This window comes from Nematostella vectensis, chromosome 8 (assembly GCF_932526225.1).
Source record: "Nematostella vectensis chromosome 8, jaNemVect1.1, whole genome shotgun sequence".
Lineage (NCBI taxonomy): Eukaryota > Metazoa > Cnidaria > Anthozoa > Actiniaria > Edwardsiidae > Nematostella > Nematostella vectensis.
In genome coordinates this window covers 6,608,208-6,628,491 of record NC_064041.1, presented here as the reverse complement: position 1 = coordinate 6,628,491, position 20,284 = coordinate 6,608,208, and the positions used below count along the sequence as shown (strand labels likewise).

At 39.2% G+C, this 20,284-nt stretch overlaps 1 protein-coding gene across 1 annotated transcript; it reads left to right on the top strand.

The window, feature by feature from the left end:
• The first annotated feature begins 3,700 nt into the window (after positions 1–3,700).
• On the top strand, positions 3,701–16,734 carry LOC116610731 (adhesion G-protein coupled receptor V1-like). Its single transcript, XM_048731586.1, has 6 exons — positions 3,701–3,853; positions 3,931–4,020; positions 4,769–4,874; positions 11,486–11,706; positions 14,063–14,168; positions 15,423–16,734. Exons 2-6 carry the CDS (start codon positions 3,936–3,938, stop codon positions 15,688–15,690), a joined length of 786 nt encoding a protein of 261 aa, XP_048587543.1. The 5' UTR covers positions 3,701–3,853; positions 3,931–3,935; the 3' UTR covers positions 15,691–16,734.
• The last annotated feature ends 3,550 nt before the right edge of the window (positions 16,735–20,284 follow it).

Genomic DNA, 20,284 nt, shown 5'->3' with positions numbered 1-20,284 from the left:
TAGAGGGGCAAATAGTGTTTATGATTTAACTAAGCGACGCGCGCTACCGTGATCACCTTGACAGTGCGACGCGCGCTACCGTGATCACCTTGACAGTGCGACGCGCGCTACCGTGGCCACCTTGATAGTTTTAGGAATTAAACACGAGGTTCCGCTAAAAGGGAAAGCTCCCCCCACCCCCGGGCTCAAGAACAATCAGTTATCAATCAGCCGTCATTGAGTCAACATGTCAGGACAATTGCTCTGAGCGCTAAATTCAAACTTCATATTCAAAACCAAAATAAATATCATTCCTAGAGTTGTCCATCTAAAAATGTTTGTATCTATTACAAAATAATGCTATACCAAGCTGCGTGCGCTCTAAAACACGAGAATATCTACCACATCGCGAGAATAATTTATGCGCTAGATGATAGAGAGCGCAAAATTTAAAATTTTGCACCGAAAACGTGAGTGGACAGCAAATAACTAATTTATCAATCTCTTAAGACAACTATTCCAGCCGAATTAGACCCAGAGATAAGCAATTTTACAGGAGACTTGTAATTTGTTACAGCTAGCGTGGCCGTGTTCTGATTAAAATTGCAAATTTGAGCCCGGGGATGGGAGGAGCTTTCCCTTTTATAGCGGAACCTCGTGTTTAAGCCAGTGGCTGGGAGAAGTTCAATATGATAGACATGAACTTGGCTAGCAAATCAACGTGACCAAGTAATGCATCAGCGCGTCTCAGAACATTAAGGAACCCTGGGCCTGGTTCCTGGAAAGTAGAATAACGCTAACCCAGAGATGAATGTCCTTTTTATCCAATCAAATATCGAGATTCATCTCGAGTTAGCGCTTGCCTGATTTCTAGGAGCCGACCCCTGCTAGCTACAGGTCGTTTTAGTTAATCCTGTTAGATTTTTTAACTGTATTATGGTGGCCACGTTAGAGTGCATCATGCACACTTCAATGTTGCTGTGCACTAGCCTCGGAGCACATAATAAAGAAAAGATAAACACAATAATTACACGTGGATAAACGTGTGTTTATGGCTCGTGTGTAATAACCACCGAAAAATACACAATGAAGTTATTTTTCTGAATAAAGGTGCAGAAAGTCTGTATTCTGGCTTTTGCACTCTCGTTTTTTTATGTATGAAATAACAGCTTTCCTTTGTCTTTGTTCATTTTTCTTGCCCCTCCACACTGTTTACTGTATTTTACTATATTTGCAGTTGCATTTTTTCAGAAATACCTAGCTCTTTTCATTTCTTCGTATAACTTTTATAAATGCGTTAAGCATGAATTTTTACAAGCAATCAGCAATAGCCTATGATATTCTTCAAATTACAATGCCCAGTAATGGCACGAGAAGGTTTATTTATTTGATTTTCTCTCAACATTATAGACTATTTATGTGCAAAGTATCCGAAGTACTTTTTATATGTTAACATGTCTCTTTGTGTAAAAAAATGTATTTTAAAAATGTTTTGTTTTTCATCATGACTGCTGTTTGAGTCCAAGTGGTCCAGAATTTAACTGTATCTGCATACCAAAGCATCTTGAATTGTCTGGAATTGCCAATTTCTAGCAAAAATTACTACCTTTCATGATTTATGGCAGCTTTGCTCAATCATATCTCAATAATGGATTATCTTCCAAAAAGCTTATTTTGTAATAAATATCATAGTTCATTCGTAACATTTCACGAAAAGTCGCTGCATCTTTACACGAAGCTACCCTACCACTCGCGCGTGTGACAACGCAAATCTAGCGCGTCCACTACCATTCATTGTTTGGCCACCAAAAAGAGAGTCCGTGATAGTTAGCCTGCTAGCGGGCTTCCACTCGGGCTTATTCGGAAATGTTTTGTTTTCGAATATTGGGAATTCTATGGATCGCACAGAAATCACTTCTTGGCACCCTCGCCCCATTGCAACTCGGCTCTCGCGCGCGCCACAGAATTCCCAATATTCGAAAATAAAACATTTCCGAATGGGAGCTGGCTAGAATTCTAGTGATAGTTAAGAAAGTTTGGTCTTCGCCAACTATCTTAATCGTTTAACAGTAGGTTCACCGTCCGGTCAGGTCCACATCAGGAAAAAACGAGTTTCTAATGTGAGTGTCAAGAAACAGGGGGAGAGTTTAGGGGGTTTAACCATCCCCCCCCCCCATTCTTTTGGCTTCCAGTAAGCCGTATGTAACAAAAAAATACTCCCTCCCCCTTTGTCATTGAGCCAAACCCCAATATGAATTCCTTTTTATATCTATCTTTCTTCCGTTCATGTTTTCAGCAAATATGTGATAAATCTCAACGTATATTGTATAAAAGGGAAATATTGAGATCCTCAATCTGAAAGTAACCCACGTTTTTTTTGCATGACGAGAATAAATCTTTGATATACTTACTTCGGTAGAAGCTTAAACCTGTTTTTTGTTTTGTTTTGTTTTTGTATTATTACTAATGTTATTTCGCCTCCGAGAACTTATGGAGAGATCAAAGCATTTTCTTTTCTTTTTTTTTTTTTTTTTTTTGCCACAATTAGCCATAAAGGCCAAACATTAGACTACTGACTAACTTAGTTGACTGGATTTTTTTTGTATTATTGGAAGCACAATACTAAAGTTATTTCGCCTCCGAGAACTTATGGAGAGATCAAAGCATTTTCTTTTTTACATTAGACTACTGACTAACTTAGTTGGCTGGATTTTTTTTTGTTCGGATCGTTTCATGTCATGGTGAAGAAATCGGAGGAATGCTTTTAAGCCTCATTCTAAAAGGCCTCCAGGGTTCACTTTACAATTCGGATCTTCAATGGTTAAGAAAGCGTAGAAACATTAGTCAGTATTGACAGGGACACAAAAGTCTGTTATTGTTGCATCTGTCTTCGGTGCAAACTATAAATATGAATATAACATGTGTGTGTTAAGAGTCAGAACCTTGAAATGCTTTGTGAATCTTGATCATTCATCAATAATACACCATCAGAGACTTATGAACCTGAACCGTCAAAAAAAATCGAGCAAACGGGGCTGAATATCGTAGTTGCCAAGATTTCTCAAATTTCATTTTATTAAAAATTTGCTTTTATGTCTGGGAAATAAGGGACGAGTCTTTTCTTGTGATAACAGATAGCACCCATATGAAGTCACTGAAGCAAGACATGACTTTTGAGTTTGTCATTGAGTTTGCCGAAGAGGCTCCTGAAATCAAATGCTTCTTTAGTTTCATATTCTGGAAGGCTTGATCACTAAAAGTGTCTTGAAATGAAGAGCTTGTGCGTTAGCATACTGGCATACTGACGAATGCGAAAATAAATCGATACGAAGCTTTTGGTGCAATAGTAAACAATGTCAAGATATTTTAAAGTGGCATCTACTGTTCGATTATAGTCATTAAAGCTAGCGTTTGTTTTTATCACCTATTTCAAAAAAGGTTGAACCCGAAAATCCATTTGTCGTAACCCGCGATGATTCTAGGTAGCGTTTACACAGCTGAATCCTCGTGATTCTTGTATCTGAAAGTCGTGTGGATGATTATAAGAACATAGACAAGAATTCTAAAGCTTTTGAAACCTTTACTTTTATTTGCTTATTTACTTGATGCCCATGATGCACTTTGGGTTACGATACAAAGATTCTCCAAGCTGCAACCTTATTTAAAATAGGCGTATATTTAGTTACACCTCAGGTGAGATTAATAATGCATTAAGATAAAGAAGCACCATTGTTTGAAGAAAATAACGAGTATTTTAACAAAAAAATCGGATTCTTGTTAGCACTTAGAAAAATTTTGGTGAACAATTCGTTCTCTGCTGTGTTGTATATATCAAGAAATTCGACGAAGGAGTAATAGCTTGGGGCGTGTAAAAGTATGTAAATTTGTTTAGTGCGTGTTCATAAGCAGCAACGAATACAATATATCGTTTTATCCATTATACATCATTAGAGACCATGTCACTAAGTGAGCGCAGAGACGAACTAGGAAAGATGTCCACTTTTCTGATTATACTTCTTCTTGGACCGTTTTATACTTCAGGTAGGAAAAACAAACAAACAATCAAACATGGAAAGGGCAATTATGCCTAAAAGCTTGGAGTTAACATGATATGAACCCCGGCCAAGTGAAATCAATAAAAAAAGTAAAAAAAAAAAAAACATGGAGATTAACACAAGATATTAGTCATATCGAAACAAGTATACTACCACTTATCGCATGCACGATAACAGCGTTTACTAACACATCGTGCTACGTATAATCAATAACAATTGTCTACGACCAACGTTTACAATCAAGTGACTATCAAGTGAGATACTAAACTATACAATGTTCCCTATTTATACCAGTTTATATGTAGTTGTTTTCACGATCATCCCTGTGGTCACTAGAATGTTTGAGGTGATGTGAAGACTAGCTATAACCAAGTTCACTTGACCTGACTTTGTTTAACTGTTTTCCATGTTATAGGTTATTTAGCCTGCAATTGATTAAAGTAATCAATGATTCGATGATTTTTATCGATTTGTATTGATATCGATTTTTAACGATTGACTTTTTTAGCCACTTCGCGTTAACCTTTGCCTTTATCTAAGTTTGACACATAACTGTATTCCTTTAGGTGCTACTTGAAAAACAATATTTGCATCAAAATTTTTAAATAACGAGAGAGGGGAAAGAAAGAGAGAGAGAGAGAGAGAGAGAGAGAGAGAACCTTTTTAAAATGTAGGGGAACTAAGAGATGTCGTCACATATTAAAAAAAACATATATTCTCATATTTTATTTTAGCTGTGGATATTGGATGGGTAGAAAGCACAATGACTGTTAATGAGGATAAATTTCTTGTATCTGCGAGAATCTCAAGATCGAATTCTTCAGGACAAAACACCGTAGCGTAAGTAACATTTATATATAAAAAATATCGTCGCCGTGGTATATGTAGATTGTCAAAGTCGATTGGTAGAAAACGTTCCACAGAATTACCGCCATATTAGAACTTTCATGGCAAAAATCTTAGGAATCTCGAATATGAAGTTACACTTTTTTTTTCAAAGAACGTCCAGCCTTAGATTTCACCAAATTTTAAGAACATTGCTAAAGACATACCGAGGCTATGATGAAGGAAAATATTCTGATTCTATAAGTCTGATTTATTCTAAAACGCAGAAACGAACTGGTTCATAATGAACCTTATTTATTGATCATTTGTTTTATTCTCTTCCTAATAATTCATTGGATATTGTATTTTTGAATACTCTTTTCAGCCTTAGAATGCAATGGCCGGTCTCAACCAAAAAACGAGACTTCGTTTTTTAACAATAGGGGTAGCGATGGGTGAGAAATTTAAATTTCAAAGGTCTCGCAAAGGTTTCGCAAACTCTCGGTATCTCGACGTTTTTTTAAGCAAGTCCCAAGTCTCGATTTTCACAATTTTATGGGTCTCAGAGCCTCGCTTTTCACGGTCGGAGTCTAAACGCGTTTTATGTTCTTTATTATTCTCTTTATCATTAAATAATTCAGATAATGCCCACTTTACTTCAGTTGACCAAAAGATTGTTGACAGATCTCCCTGAAAGCAGCACATCTTTTCGTAATTACATGACCCGACTCGACTCGACTCCCGATTGATAATATGTTTACCATTAATCGGTAAATAAGCTACTTTCCGCTATGAAAACTGGATAAAATACCAGCCAAATACTTCTGAAGGAGGCATCAGATATAGAAGCTGAGACGCTTTGTTCTACTTATAAGTCCATGGACTTAGGAATTTTAGCCGAAGATTGGAAACTGGCTAGGGTTTTGCCAATTTTTAAAAAGACGAGAAATATTATCCTAATAACTATAGACCCATCTCCGTTACTACCCATTGTAGCTATTTCAAAGACTCATTTTCCAGCAATTATACGAATATATCCCTACAAACAAACCCTTATCCGCATCCCAATCAGGCTTTCGCCCATGCCACTCGACTGTTACATCAAGTAAAGCTTGATGCCCTACTAGATTGGACGAGCAATATTGACCTGGGCCTCGTAAACCCTGCAGTCTTTCTTGATAATTCTTCCTAGCAAATTATCATGCTATGGAATACGAGACAATACATTAAAGTGGTTAAAAAATTAAAGTCTTACATCCATGACCGGTCTCAACAGTGAAGTGTTAATGGGTGCCTGTCTGATAAGTTGTGGAGTTTCCCAAGGCTCTATTCTTAGGCCTCTTCTTTTTATTATTTTAAGGATGTCTTGAATTTGGGAAAGCCCATAATTGTACGCCGACAATACCACTATTACAATTCCTGTCAGTAAAACAATGCAAAAGGCCTCTTCTTTTTATTATTTATTCTAGAAGTTCTCATGGAGAAGTGAAGTGCTCGAGCTCATAGATTGGTTGGTCATTCAATTGCAAGGGTTAAATCTATATTCTTTTAGATTTGAGTGGGGCGGTTTGCACATTTTCCATAAGCCAGATTTATGCAAGACCCTCTTTACTTTGCAGCCACTTTCTTGGCTAATCATTAACCCTTTGTTTCATGGTTTCTCTGTTTGTTTTATAAGAGAAATAGAACAAAAACAAATTGTTTGTAGTCTTTATTTTATTAAACAATAGAAATTATTTAACAAAGGCATTGTATGTCAAGAAAAGGAAAGGTGAAGTTTGATAACCATAACAAGCAATCTAATTAGATGTAGAGGGGATGTGCAGTCATAGATATTATGGGAAGTAAGTATATTTTAAAAAAGACTACTTTTTGGTGGTTGAGTGGGAGGGGCACAACCCGTGTGCCCACCCCGAGCTGCATGTCGGTACATACCCAGTAAGCTATTTGGGTCTAAGTGAAGGCCATGATAATAGCTACTGAAAAGATTACTGCTCATGTATTAACATATAGTGAACTATACAGAATTTATGATTTCCTGCTTCTTCCTAGCAATAGCTTCTGCATGTAAGTACACTGCAGTATTCACTGAAGCCCACTGATTTCTAAAGAATCTCTGTGTCTCCTCTGTGGGTGTGATGTAGCAATCAATTTTGTTTTATTTCTTGGGCACTAATTTGCAATCATAGTTATAGTTCTGGACTGGACATTTCTGTGTAAAAAATAGACTCTAAATATAAAATATTGCAAACCCAGTATCAAAAAAAAAATTATGTCTGATATTAGAAGGGCCGAGAAGCGGGGCAAAGAAATGAGATTATTCGGATTGATTTTACATTTCCCTTTATACACAAGTCTCATCAAATAACACAGAGATCTACTGAATGCTTATTATTAACCCGTCATTTTAAGAATTCGGTTGGTTTGTCTTCCCTTTATAAAGTTATTTCGCCCAATTGCGTTTATAAACCGTTACAGTACAATCGTCAGGTAATGGTATTTGGGCTGTTTGAATACCTTTCACTTTGCCCTTAGGCGAGGGGCTAGTTTAATTATCCGAGTTCTTTTATTATCAAATGACAAACTTCGAAAGCCATGATAAGCAAACCCCGTAAAACATCGTATCATCAGTCGTCATATTTACCAAATAATTCTTTGATATCTCCATCGTATTCGCGGTATAAATCGAAGAAGGAGCTTTCAACATTATCGGAAACACAAGGCAAGTGCGAAAAATTGTCGTTTTCCCAGACGCGGTCACTTCCATAAAAGGAAACTAATATATTCCTTATTTGGAAAACCTGCACGATTCTAGTCGTTTTTAGGGCTGCCGTTCCGCAGGTGCTTCGCAAACTTTATGAATTGTATTCAGAAGAGAAAAAAGTGACTGTGACCATCTTTAGTCAATGGAGAAAGCTTCTGAAAAGATACTAAAATTCCTCGGTACCAGACCCCTAAAACGACAACGGTTTCTTTATATGTTACAAATATAAGAGAATAATGGCTAATTGCCAAAAAAGCAAACCCTCAACAACAGCAAATAGGCTTATAGGCTCGAGATATAATATACAAAGTATGTCTGAAAATACTTTATGTACACTTTTTTTTTTTATAAGAACGTCTAATTTTCAATTGAGGCTCGGCCGTCCTTTTTTGGGGGACATTTTAACCCATTGACTTCTGGCTATTTTTAAGCTGAATTTCCAAAAAAAAAAACAGACTGAAAACAGATACCTCCGTCCTATTTTTTAGTTTTATACAGCCCGTCAAAGTCAAACAACACTTTTCCTAGTCAGCGGTATCCTAACTTTCCAGCAGTGCTTTGCGGTCCCATTTTTAATCTCTTGTCGCTGTGCTATACGAGCACAAATTGATAGTTGCTTGTGTTTTTCATAAAAAATACAGCTATGAGTATATCGGGAAAGTGTCCTAGGACATTATGAAGTCTATTGGGGCATAATTGAGTGCTGTGCTTATGGATATTAGCAAGCAAAGGTGGATTCATGGTGATTTTTTCTTGTTTGGCTTTGCCTGGATAAGAAAATAATTTTCCAATGAATCACCACAGCTCTCCTAAAAGCTGTCTTTTCCGAAACCAAATTGATTCCAAAATTGTTTACACTGCTATTCTGGGTCTGTATCACCTGGAATTAATTTGCTTGGCTTTGGTGTGAAAAGACCGTCTGACTTGCCTTCCCCTCGTGAATTTTCCCCCGGATCTCCCAGAATGCTTTGAAATCATCAAGCAACAAGTGGTTTCACAAGCTTTCGAGGAGTGGACATTGTGTTTTAATACCATGGAAATGGACCTGGAGGATCAGAATAATGATGTCTATCTGTGTCTTGAGCTGTGTTTGCTGATCTCTCTCCCTTGTGTGGTATTTTGAGCATTTTGTTGACAGGGGTGATCATGTTTTTTTCCTTGTATGATTTCAAGTTTGTCAAAGAACCCGAGCTATTATTTGGCTAAAAAGTAGTTGCTATCACCTTGGTCAGATGCATATCTTCAAGACCATTTATCCCTTAGACTGATGCCTGAGTATCTTCATCTTGTTGTGTTTATTTAGCATTTATGAATTTTTTGGATTGTGGGTACTTTCCAAAGCCAGTACAGGCCGGTTGAGGGGTCAATGTGTTATAAAACGCACCCTAAAAATTATGTCTGCCTCCCTGCCTGAGAACAATGGCTTTTTGTCAAGTTTTGGCGTATACAACAGTGTATGTAAATTCTGGTTGATAGACCAACAAGCCTCATTAAGTTATGGCTGATATTCTAGCAAATAATTTTTATTTTAAAAAGCCACAGGGAGCCAAATTTATACAACTTTTTGCCTTTATAAATTCAAAGCATCAGTCTCACTTTTGATATTTTCCCTCCATATTCACCGTCAAAGTACTCTTATCACAAAACCTTGCGGGAATCTGGTGGTTTTTAGGGCATTTTTTTTAACACAATTCAGACTGGGGGGTGGGGCTCTTTAAGCTCCCCCTCCGAGGAAATTGCTATAACTTCTGAACCATAGAAGCTAAGAGGAGACGCTCCATGTTACCATGACAACCGTTTTCTCAAAAGATAGGTTTCCCAAAAACTAAAAAGTAGTGAATTTTTTTTATATTTTGGTCCGGTTTCTCAGATTTAAATGCCTTAATGGGAGGGGGAGGTAAATTTTGCTCTCTCAAAGCTGTTAAAAATGTCACTAGATTTTCACTGAAACACAGAAAATGAAAATAGTAACAACTACTCTCTGAACCGAATGGTTGTCTATCCCTGCTTCAGTTTTTAGTTGTTTTACCATGATTTTAAACATAAATAAACCTAATTTTTCTGATAACTGTTACACTAAAAGAGACATGATTTTCGCGGTCGTTCCTTTTCGTAACCTGACATATAATTCAATGAAATATTATTATGATCTCACATATATATTTCTTTGCTATGAAAAGACCTATAAAACATTATCAAACCTAGAATTGCATATAAATAAAAATCTTTTTAAATAAAATACTTTTTTATCCTGCACTGGTTATAGCACCTTAAAATGTTCCTTTTTGTAACATTTAAGCATTTTCAGCGGGTCCAGGAAAAAAAAACAAAAAAACAATTTCTTCTACGTTCTTGTTAACTTCTTGGACATGTTCCTCACCAATATTTGATCTCTTTTATACATGCATAAGCAAAAAGATCCACCGCTTCATTGGGTATTTATTTCAAATCTCTCAGGCCGGATAGAAACTGCCAAAATTTGAGTATTTTTGGATTCGCGTCTGAGGCCAATTTCGCTCGAGGTTTCTTTATAAATCGTTTATATTTAGGTGAAATGTAACCAAATTTTGAGAGAATCTTACTTAACTATCCTTCTATGCGTACAACGAGTTGAGCCTCAAGCGGAAGAATTCGATCGATTTTACGCTTTTTTGTGAGGTGACTTTAACTGCGTTAAATTTGAATGTTATGATTGGCACGGGTCACCATAAAGTCCATTCATCTTAGCACGGTCTTGAAGCCTCGAAAATTCTACGCAAATCAAAGCAGGTTAGAAAGCTAGGAGGGGTATGCTAAAGTCCAGATAGATGATATATCCCGACGATACAGCGTGATTTCGGTTTTTCTGTATTTTTGTTGGCTGAAACCTAAAGGGTGTTCCTTTTTGTAACATTTCGCTCTTTAACTTTAAATAGCATCGCCAATTTTTAAGTTGGGTTTATTTAGTTTTCACCATCCAATATCTGCTTAAAAATCTTCCTATGGATTTATTCGCTATGATTTAATGATGTTCCTGATTGAAAAGGGGTGAAGTTGAAAAAATGTTACGAAAGGGAACAACGATGAATCTGTGAAAGAATAAATGAATCAATGAATGAATAATTAAATAAATAAATAAATGAATAAATGAATAAATAAATAAATAAATAAATAAATAAATAAATAAATAAATAAATGAATGAATGAATGAATGAATGAATGAATGAATGAATGAATGAATGAATGAATGAATGAATGAATGAATGAATGAATGAATGAATGAATATATATATATATATATAAATGAGTGGGCAACCACGAAACAGGCTTGTAGAGATGAAACGGTAGTTCGCGTGTTTTTTTCCTACAAACCAAGATATATCCCGCTCTACACCTTTGTATTGAGCACTGTTATATGCCCCCTCCTCATTTTAGTACATACAATAATATCTAGTATAGTTATTTATGTTTATATATTATTATAAAAAAAATATTTAAGTCATAATCTATGTATATTTTTTTAAATTTTATATATGTACGTTATGTAACTCTAAACAGAAACTTTAGCTACTGTAGCAAGATTGTATTTTAACTCTTTCCTTTTTTTTCAACTCATGTTAATGACATACCTCGAGCATACCTCAAGCTCGAAAACAAGCTTGGGCCCCGTTGTTAAGAGACCAGAGAAATTTGACAAAAGTCTCATGCTCGGATTCCGAAATCGGACAAAAGTCTCGGATCGGATTCTGAAATGCGCGTCTCGGCGCCTCGGCAAGTCTCGGATTTACCCATCGCTGCCCCTTGTAATTTATGCTCCACTTTAGTTCGGTTTCTTTATTGTAATGTTGTGCCATTCATCATCTCTAATCTTGTACACTCACAGAGTTTCTACTAAAGACATCACAGCTGAAGAAGGAAAAGATTATGGAACAACCGTCGAAAACGTCGTCTTTAGAGATGGTGACAGTGAAAAGTCATTTACTTTCGTCATCTTCGATGACGATGATGTTGAAGAAACTGAAACTTTTCAACTGATTCTTAGTTCAACTGATGCAACAATAATTTCATCTACTATTAATATCACAATTAATATGGACGATAAAGGTGAGTAGTACAATACCGTACCATCATATACCATACCATGCCATGCCATACCATACCATACAATACCGTACCATACCATACCATACCATACCATACCATACCATACCATACCATACCATACCATACCATACCATACCATACCATACCATACCATACCATACCATACCATACCATACCATACCATACCATACCATACCATACCGTACCATACCATACCGTACCGTACCATACCATACCGTACCATACCATACCATACCGTACCGTACCATACCATACCGTACCATACCGTACCGTACCATACCGTACCGTACCGTACCGTACCGTACCGTACCGTACCGTACCATACCACACCACACCATACCGTACCGTACCGTACCGTACAATACAATACCATACCGTACCGTACCGTACCATACCATACCATACCATACCATACCATACCATACCATACCATACCATACCATACCGTACCGTACCGTACCGTACCGTACCGTACCGTACCATACCATACCATACCATACCATACCATACCATACCATACCATACCATACCATGCCATACCATGCCATGCCGTACCATCATATAGCATACCATACCATACCATACCATACCATACCATACCATACCATACCATACCATACCATACCATACCATACCATACCATACCATACCATACTATACCATGCCATACCATACCATACCATACCATACCATACCATACCATGCCATGTCATAAAATACAAAACAATTTTCCTTGTTCTGTTCGGGACTTGTTCGGTTGGCCGTGATGTCATCCTCGGGGACCCAGGGCGACGCGAAGACGAAAGAAAAAGGGGGAAAAGACGTCATTTCCTCCTCATTCTTTCGCCCGCTTCCTGTATCCCCGATCCCTACAACTCCCTGGGTCCCCGAGGATGCCGTGATGCTAAAGGGGCTTGGGGAATAGCCAAGGTGACGTCACATTACTAGCCACACGAAACCTTAAAAGTGGCATAGGAAATAAAAAAAAGAATACCAGAGTAACTACGTTTACGTACTAGAGAGTACAACCACATACTCTCTTGATACCTATTACGATTGTCTAATATTTTAGGGGTATTTTCTTTGCCTGAACGTCACACAAATGGCTTGAGAATCGTTATACCCCGATACTATCCCAGTCAGCATGAATGTGCTTGTTACTTGGTAAAACTCCGCACCCTCAAGAGAGACATAAAACAAAAACAGTGCATTCGAACACTTATATGTCTGTATATGACTGTACATTTAGATTATATTTATTTCATAAATAATTAGTATATTATATTGATATTATATACTAGTAATACAATTTTTTTAACAAATTATTTTATTATACATTGTGCTCACTGTCGATTTTGATTGGCTAAGAGCGCGCGCTTTATTTTGAGAATCACGCAAAATAAGTGAATTATCAGCTGGCAGATTGGTGATTCAACGCGCGCAATGCATCTTAGGCCTAGGGCGCGAAGATTCGATTGTGAGAAGTGGCGGCCTTTGTTTCTGCAAATCGAGTCAATGTATAATAGAACAATTATTGAATTCGGTTGTAGTGATCCTCATCCTCATCCTTATCCTCATCCAATAATTCTTCAACATTATTTCAAAATCGTAAAAGCACTGTGTCTTTTGGAAATTTCTTTGAGGATGTTACTGAGAATTTCGAGAGAATGGCCTGTTAAATAGCGCGGATTCTATTAAATTATTTTGTCTTTGGACGATTTACGTTTCCGTCGGCCCGCCGGAAGTAAGGGACGGGCCATTATAAGTTAAGGGGGCGGGGGGGGGGGGGGGGGGTAAGAAACAAAAAAAACATATACGATGAAAAGCCTGAAAAAAATGCATGCAGCCCAATCCAGACAAAAAAATAACTAAACGACTAATTAGACCTTCCCCCACCCCTTTCACTTTTCCAATGGTCCGTCCCCATGGTAACAATGACGCTTCTCGGTCCCTGTCTTTCCGTCCCTATGGTGACAATGACGCTTCTCGGTCCTTGTCTTTCCGTCCCCATGGTGACAATGACGCTTCTCGGTCCTTGTCTTTCCGTCCCGATGGTGACAATGATGCTTCTCGGTCCTTGTCTTTCCGTCCCTATGGTGACAATGACGCTTCTCGGTCCTTGTCTTTCCGTCCCTATGATGACAATGACGCTTCTCGGTCCTTGTCTTTCCGTCCCTATGGTGACAATGACGCTTCTCGGTCCTTGTCTTTCCGTCCCCATGGTGACAATGACGCTTCTCGGTCCTTGTCTTTCCGTCCCTGAAAGGGAAAAGGAAGCCCCGCATCATCCTCTAGTGCGTCAGGTTATTTATTGATCAATCGCCACTTTTTTCAGCCAAGTTCAGTATCGAACCGAAAGGGTCGATCACCGAGGGACAAGTGTATGAGGCCGTTATTATCAGAGAGCAGTGCGAAGGTTGTGACGCAACAATAGAATTGAAGTAAGTAGTCAGATTTTTTTAAGAAGTCACCTGGGGGGAGGTGCAGCTTTAACTGGAGGAAGGGGATGGCGAGTATTTTTTTTTTATTTTGCAAGAAATAATTGTCATATTATTAGATTCTTCTCCATTTGAATGCGCTGTTTAAGGAGGGATTTTGCAATGTTCTTATAAAACGGTAATAGTCTCGTTGTGTACTTTTTTGTTTATAACACGCTGTGACGTCATCTGTGCATCTAAAAAGAGGACAGACGCACGCAAAAATGCGATCTATTTGTGAAATAGTGAATGGACGCATTTAAGCAAACAGACAACATTGTTTATCTAGCCTTTTCCCATATTCCTGTTGTCGACCTTATTTGAAATAAGTTTACACTTAGAATTGGACTGGAATCGGTTTTGCCTTAGTTTCAATAGGCGGCAAAAGAAAACTGTTCCTCAATAACCAGGTCTTAACACTGATTCTAAACTGAACTTTTATAATAAAAAAACATATAACTTCAACAGTTTAGGTTGGTTCTCACTAGGACGCAAGCGCAAGCGTAAGCTCAAACGGAAGCGCAACACAAGTGAGAATCGGTCAAACACAAGCGCAAGCGCAAGAAAATCAAGCAGTTGCGTTTTCTTGCGCTTCCGCGTGCGCTTATGTTCTATTTAAAATCGGAAAACTACGTGCCTTCCGCTTACGCTTACGTCCAAGTTAGAACCAACCTTTAAGCCATTTTGTGACAGATAGAAATGATTTAAATAAAGTCCATGATGATTGACAAACTTAAATCTGCTATCCTTGGTCTTCCAAACCAACTCAAAACATCAAAAGGAATCACACTTTTTCCGGTTTAATCAAGGTCCGATTTCCATACTTTTATAATCACACGTTAATTGGCCAATCAAAATGATAATTCGTCTCATATGATCTTTCTCTATGAGCCGGTCGGTTCAAGTTACCTATTGACATATCTTGACTTATCTGTGTTTTAAGTTATGCAGAAGGATGGTTTATGGCGCAAAGGTTCTTGGGTTATTGCGTAACTTTGTCCATATCGCAAGAAAAAGTTGCATTTTATGATTGGACTACCATATACTGCACAAAGCGATTTCCAGATGAGATTCCATGATACGATATGGGGAGAAATTCGCAAAGGCCATTTGGGTATTGCGCAAGATTTTGCAGTAAAAAGGATGTCGTGTTGTCGCTAGTGCTTATGCATTAGTATCAAAGTATCTTCACCGATTTTCCTAACTCTAAATCCACAGGTGTACTGCAACCGGTGACACGGCTACTTCTGGTACAGACTTTACAGTGGTAACCAATGAAGTGGTCACATTTACGAAGTATAACAGCACCATGAAATGCAAGGTACCTACCATCAACGACAGTCTCGTGGAAGGAGAGGAAAAGTTCAAGATAAGTATTTCATCCAGTAGCCCGATCGCCGAAATAGGACTACCAGAGCACACAGCCACTATCGAGGACGACGATAGAGGTAACGTCAAAAAAGGACGGGAAAGTTGTTTTAGGTGAGACCGTATGGGGCCTAATAAACGACCAGTCCCAATCACGATCACGACCGCAATCGCGATCAATACCACGATAGCAACCAAGATTAGGACCACAATCACGATCAATACCTCGCCGCAATCACGATCAAGACCACGACCGCAATCACGATCAATATCACGACAGCAATCACGATCACGACTGCAATTACGATCAATATCACGACCGCAATCACGATCACGACCGCATTCACGATCAATACCTCGACCGCAATCACGATCAATATCACGACCGCAATCGCGATCAATACCACGACCGCAATCACGATCAATACCACGACCGCAATCACGATCAATATCAAGACCGCAATCGCGATCAATATCACGACCGCAATCGCGATCTATATCACGACCGCAATATCACGACCAAAATATCACGATCAATACCACGACCGCAATATCACAATCACGACTGCAATCGCGATCACGACCGCAATCACGATCAATATCACAACCACAGTGAGCATAGCCATGTCAGAGATCATGACCGCAATGATCACAACCGCAATTACGATTATCATGACCGCAATCACGGCCGCAATATTACAACCGCAATCACGATCACGACCACAATGAGCACATAACCATGACTGAAATAATGACAGCAATAATCACGCGCGCAATCACGATTATCATGACCGCAATCACGGCCGCAATAATCACGACTGCAATCAAGATCATGACCACAATGAGCATATAACCATGACTGAAATCATGACCGCAATTATCACGCCCGCAATCACGATTATCATAACCGCAATCACGGCCGCAATAATCACGACCGCAATCACGATCATGACCACAATGAGCATATAACCATGACTGAAATCATGATCGCAATTATCACGCCCGCAATCACGATTATGATGACACCTATCACGCTCGCAATTACGATCGCGAACTTCTTTACAAAAAGACTTTCTCTTATAGTTATTACAGAGTTCGTGGGACCTGCCACCCGTACTGTCACAGAAGATGTTGGGAAGGTTACTCTAACTGTAAAACAGACTAGAAATGGACCTTATGATAAAACTTTAACAGTAGGGTAAGTACATGGTGAGGGGGGGGGGGGAGGTACACCTGCGGTTTAAAAATCTCTCGCCTGTAAATCGTGTCATTCCCGCTAAACTTCGCCGACTGCATTATTACTTGGCCGCGATTGCTGAACAAAATTCGGGCAGTGTGCGGACCTGCCTTAATATGCCTATGAGAAAGAGGCTAACTGGAGTAGGATATCGAAGTGGTTGCCAAGCCGTCTTTCCTCTGCTACTCATTTCGCGTTTGGCTTGGCCTCGATGCCATGCAGGGCTCTTCAAGGAACCTATGACGCCCGGTTCTCGGAACTCCCGAGTTTTCAGGCCTGAAAAATCGCTTTTGCGCTAACGTCACTTGAAGGGAAAAAAAGGCAAATTTGACGCCCTCAATCATGTGTATATGCTTATGCAAAATACCTAGTTTCATTTTTCGGGGTCCGGTATCCATCTAAACGCGCGCTCTGATTGGCTTTTCTACGATCCTACGATCTGAAGTTACGCGGTGGCTAATATATGCAGATAGGCGCTTCAGTGGTTTTTACCAAAGCTTACACGCGGACTTGTCGCGCAGTCGCGATGTCGGTTGGCGACAACCTTTTGTCAATATATTATACACTCTCCCGTTGTTTGTTATGTAAACATTCTCGAAGATTAGGTGCCATGCGCAAAATAAAATACATCATATTCATAGAACTAAAACACAACCGCAAATAGCAAAACATGTTAACAAAACATGTTCACAAAACCTCAAAACGCATTCACGAAACTAGAAACGCATACGCAAAAGCCATAAACCTGAAGATGTCATCTCATGATGTGTTACACGGTACTTGCAATGCTTGCCACGCGAGTAGATAGAGAAGATTCAAAACAGCGTACGTGCACAATAAAAGACCTCCATTTTTTTACCTGTCTTGTTTTGCTTTGAAAACTTTACCCTTCGCAGTGGCACCGTTCACGTAAACTTCCCGGTATGGTTTTCCCGCCGATCTAAATGGTGCCGGTAAAACCTGCAGCATTTAGAGGCGACCATCTCGCCCCTCAACCAATTAAATTCATTATCTTGACAGCTAGCTGTCATTCAGTTTGACATGCTGCTCGCGAGAATTGTAAACAAACAGTCACACTCAGTGCAAGATTTCACTACAAGTTGCTCATGTTTTTGGATGTTTAAGCTAATATCTTACCTTTTTTCGCTGGAAATGCAAACCTTGCAATAAGTTTTACGGGCCCGTTAAAGCCGCATTGTCACCAGTTTACTTCCGGTCGATTACGTAAAAATATCCGATTATTTTAAACGGAAAACTCGAAAAATATTTCAAAATATTGAAAGCAGTGTGTCTATTGGAAGTTTGTTTGAGAATGCGATTGATAATTTAGAGCGGATGGCCTGTTAAATATCTCGGATTTTGATAGATTATTTTGTTTTTAAACGGTTGAGATTTCCGTCGGACCTCCGGAAGTAAACTGGTGACAATGCGGCTTTAATTACCGGGAGTTTTGAGAAACGGGCCCCATGCCCGAAAAGTATCGATTTTCGCGGGCGCCAGCTACGAATAACTACAAATAAGGTCCCCTTCCTAGCGGTACCTAAAGGGGGATCCAAGGGGTCCAAAGCCCACCCTGATCGTTGCAGAGAAGTGAAATTACGCGGGGAACTATTAAATAGACTAATTTAACTAGTCGAATTGTTAAGAAAATGATAGAGTTATGACTTTTGTGTGTATTTAGATTGGATTTATAAAGGTCTAGTGACCTATTTTCCGGAGCCTAGGAATAGCTGAAGAATTAGAGAAAAACAATCCTAGGTCGATGATTATGTTGGACCCCACCCTTTGCTTCTCTCTTGACACACGCTGTCTTTACGACACTCGTAAATCGCGCGCTCTGATTGGTCAAGAATCCACGTGTTATAACACGTCGGCTGCGTCTTGTTGCGTTCTTTTTTATCCATGACACGCTGTGACGTCATTTGTGCATGTATTAGAGGACAGACCCATGCAAAAATGAGATATATTTTTTGTAAAGAATGGTGATAATTAAATATGATAATAAAACCAGCATTAACAGTATATACTTGTTTATTTCAGATTCTACACTAGAGCAGGCACTGCAGGAGAATTAGATTACAAGAAACTTACTGGAGCCGCAATCCATTTCCCCATGGGAACCACACAGAAATCTTATGATATCGAAATTAAACCTGATGATATCCCAGAAAACACGGAACAATTTGTAGTAGAATTGGGTTTCAGTCCTATAAGCTGGGACGGAGGGATGCAAAAAGCAGGGAGCCTATCAGCGATAACGATTTCCATAACCGATACGGATAAAGGTGATGATGATGATGATGATGATGATATTAGTAACAATAATAATAGCAATGATGACGATGAATAAACGGCCCCTTGAAAAAACACCGCACAGATGGATCGCGAGGATTTATTTAAGAAGATACCACCTTACGATCTTACGAGCAGGGAAAGCTAAATGGATCAATATTATCTCAACAGCAACATTCACGTTTGCGGAAGCGACCTATGAAGTGGCAGAAGAGGCTGGGACACTCGATGTGATGATCAAACAAGAAACTGCAACCGAGATGAACATTGAAATCAAGTATGACATATACGGGAGTAGAAATGCCCTCCTTAAGATACAGTGGAAGCATGCTAACGCAAGCCCTCAAGGGAAACTGAATTAGACCCGAGTTAGAGGGAAGCTCGAGAATTTGATTGATTCGGGCTTAAAATATTATGGGTTTACTACATTTTATGGGTGCCTAAGTACCCCCGGGATCTTTAGATAAATCAAATTTTCAGTTTTGTTGGACCCCTCTCCTCGTCATTCGTAACATTTAATAAGATGTGAAGAAAAGGAAAACCCAGGGTATTTTCTCTGACGTGACGGGCGCATTCATTTGTGTGATTATCTTGGTAATTTGCCACCCAGAAAGGTCACGTGTTCCCCTAGCGCCATACAGCCCCTTTTTGTTCGCTTAAGGTGGGGGGGGGACAAGGGGGGGGGGGGCAAAAGAGCCTTAGGAAGTGATAGGTCTGGGTGTGCCACGCCGAAGGTCACGTGTTCCCCTAGCGCCATACAGTCCCTTTTTGTTTGCTTCAGGTGGGAGGACAAGGGAGGTCGAAGGGGGGGGGGGGGGGCAAAGAGCCTTAGGAAGTGATAGGTCTGGGTGTGCCATGCCGAAGGTCAACCCCGGACTAATAACCTTTGACACCTTTTACTCGAAATTAGGCGCGTAGTGTTCTGCCCTCATTTCACTTTTGATTCAAAAAATGCCGCCCTAAACACCTTAGAAATTCTAGATACACAAAAATGTTACACCATTTGGCCATTCCGTATTTTAATCGTGCAGGAAAATATAGGAGAAAAGACCCTGGGCTCTTGGCTGCCAAAAAAATGCGAATGATAGAACTCATCGTACTTGTAAACTTACATAAACTTTCCGGAGGATGGGTATATTATTTCCATCTACTATTTCTACAGGGTGGTAATGACTGGCGGGAA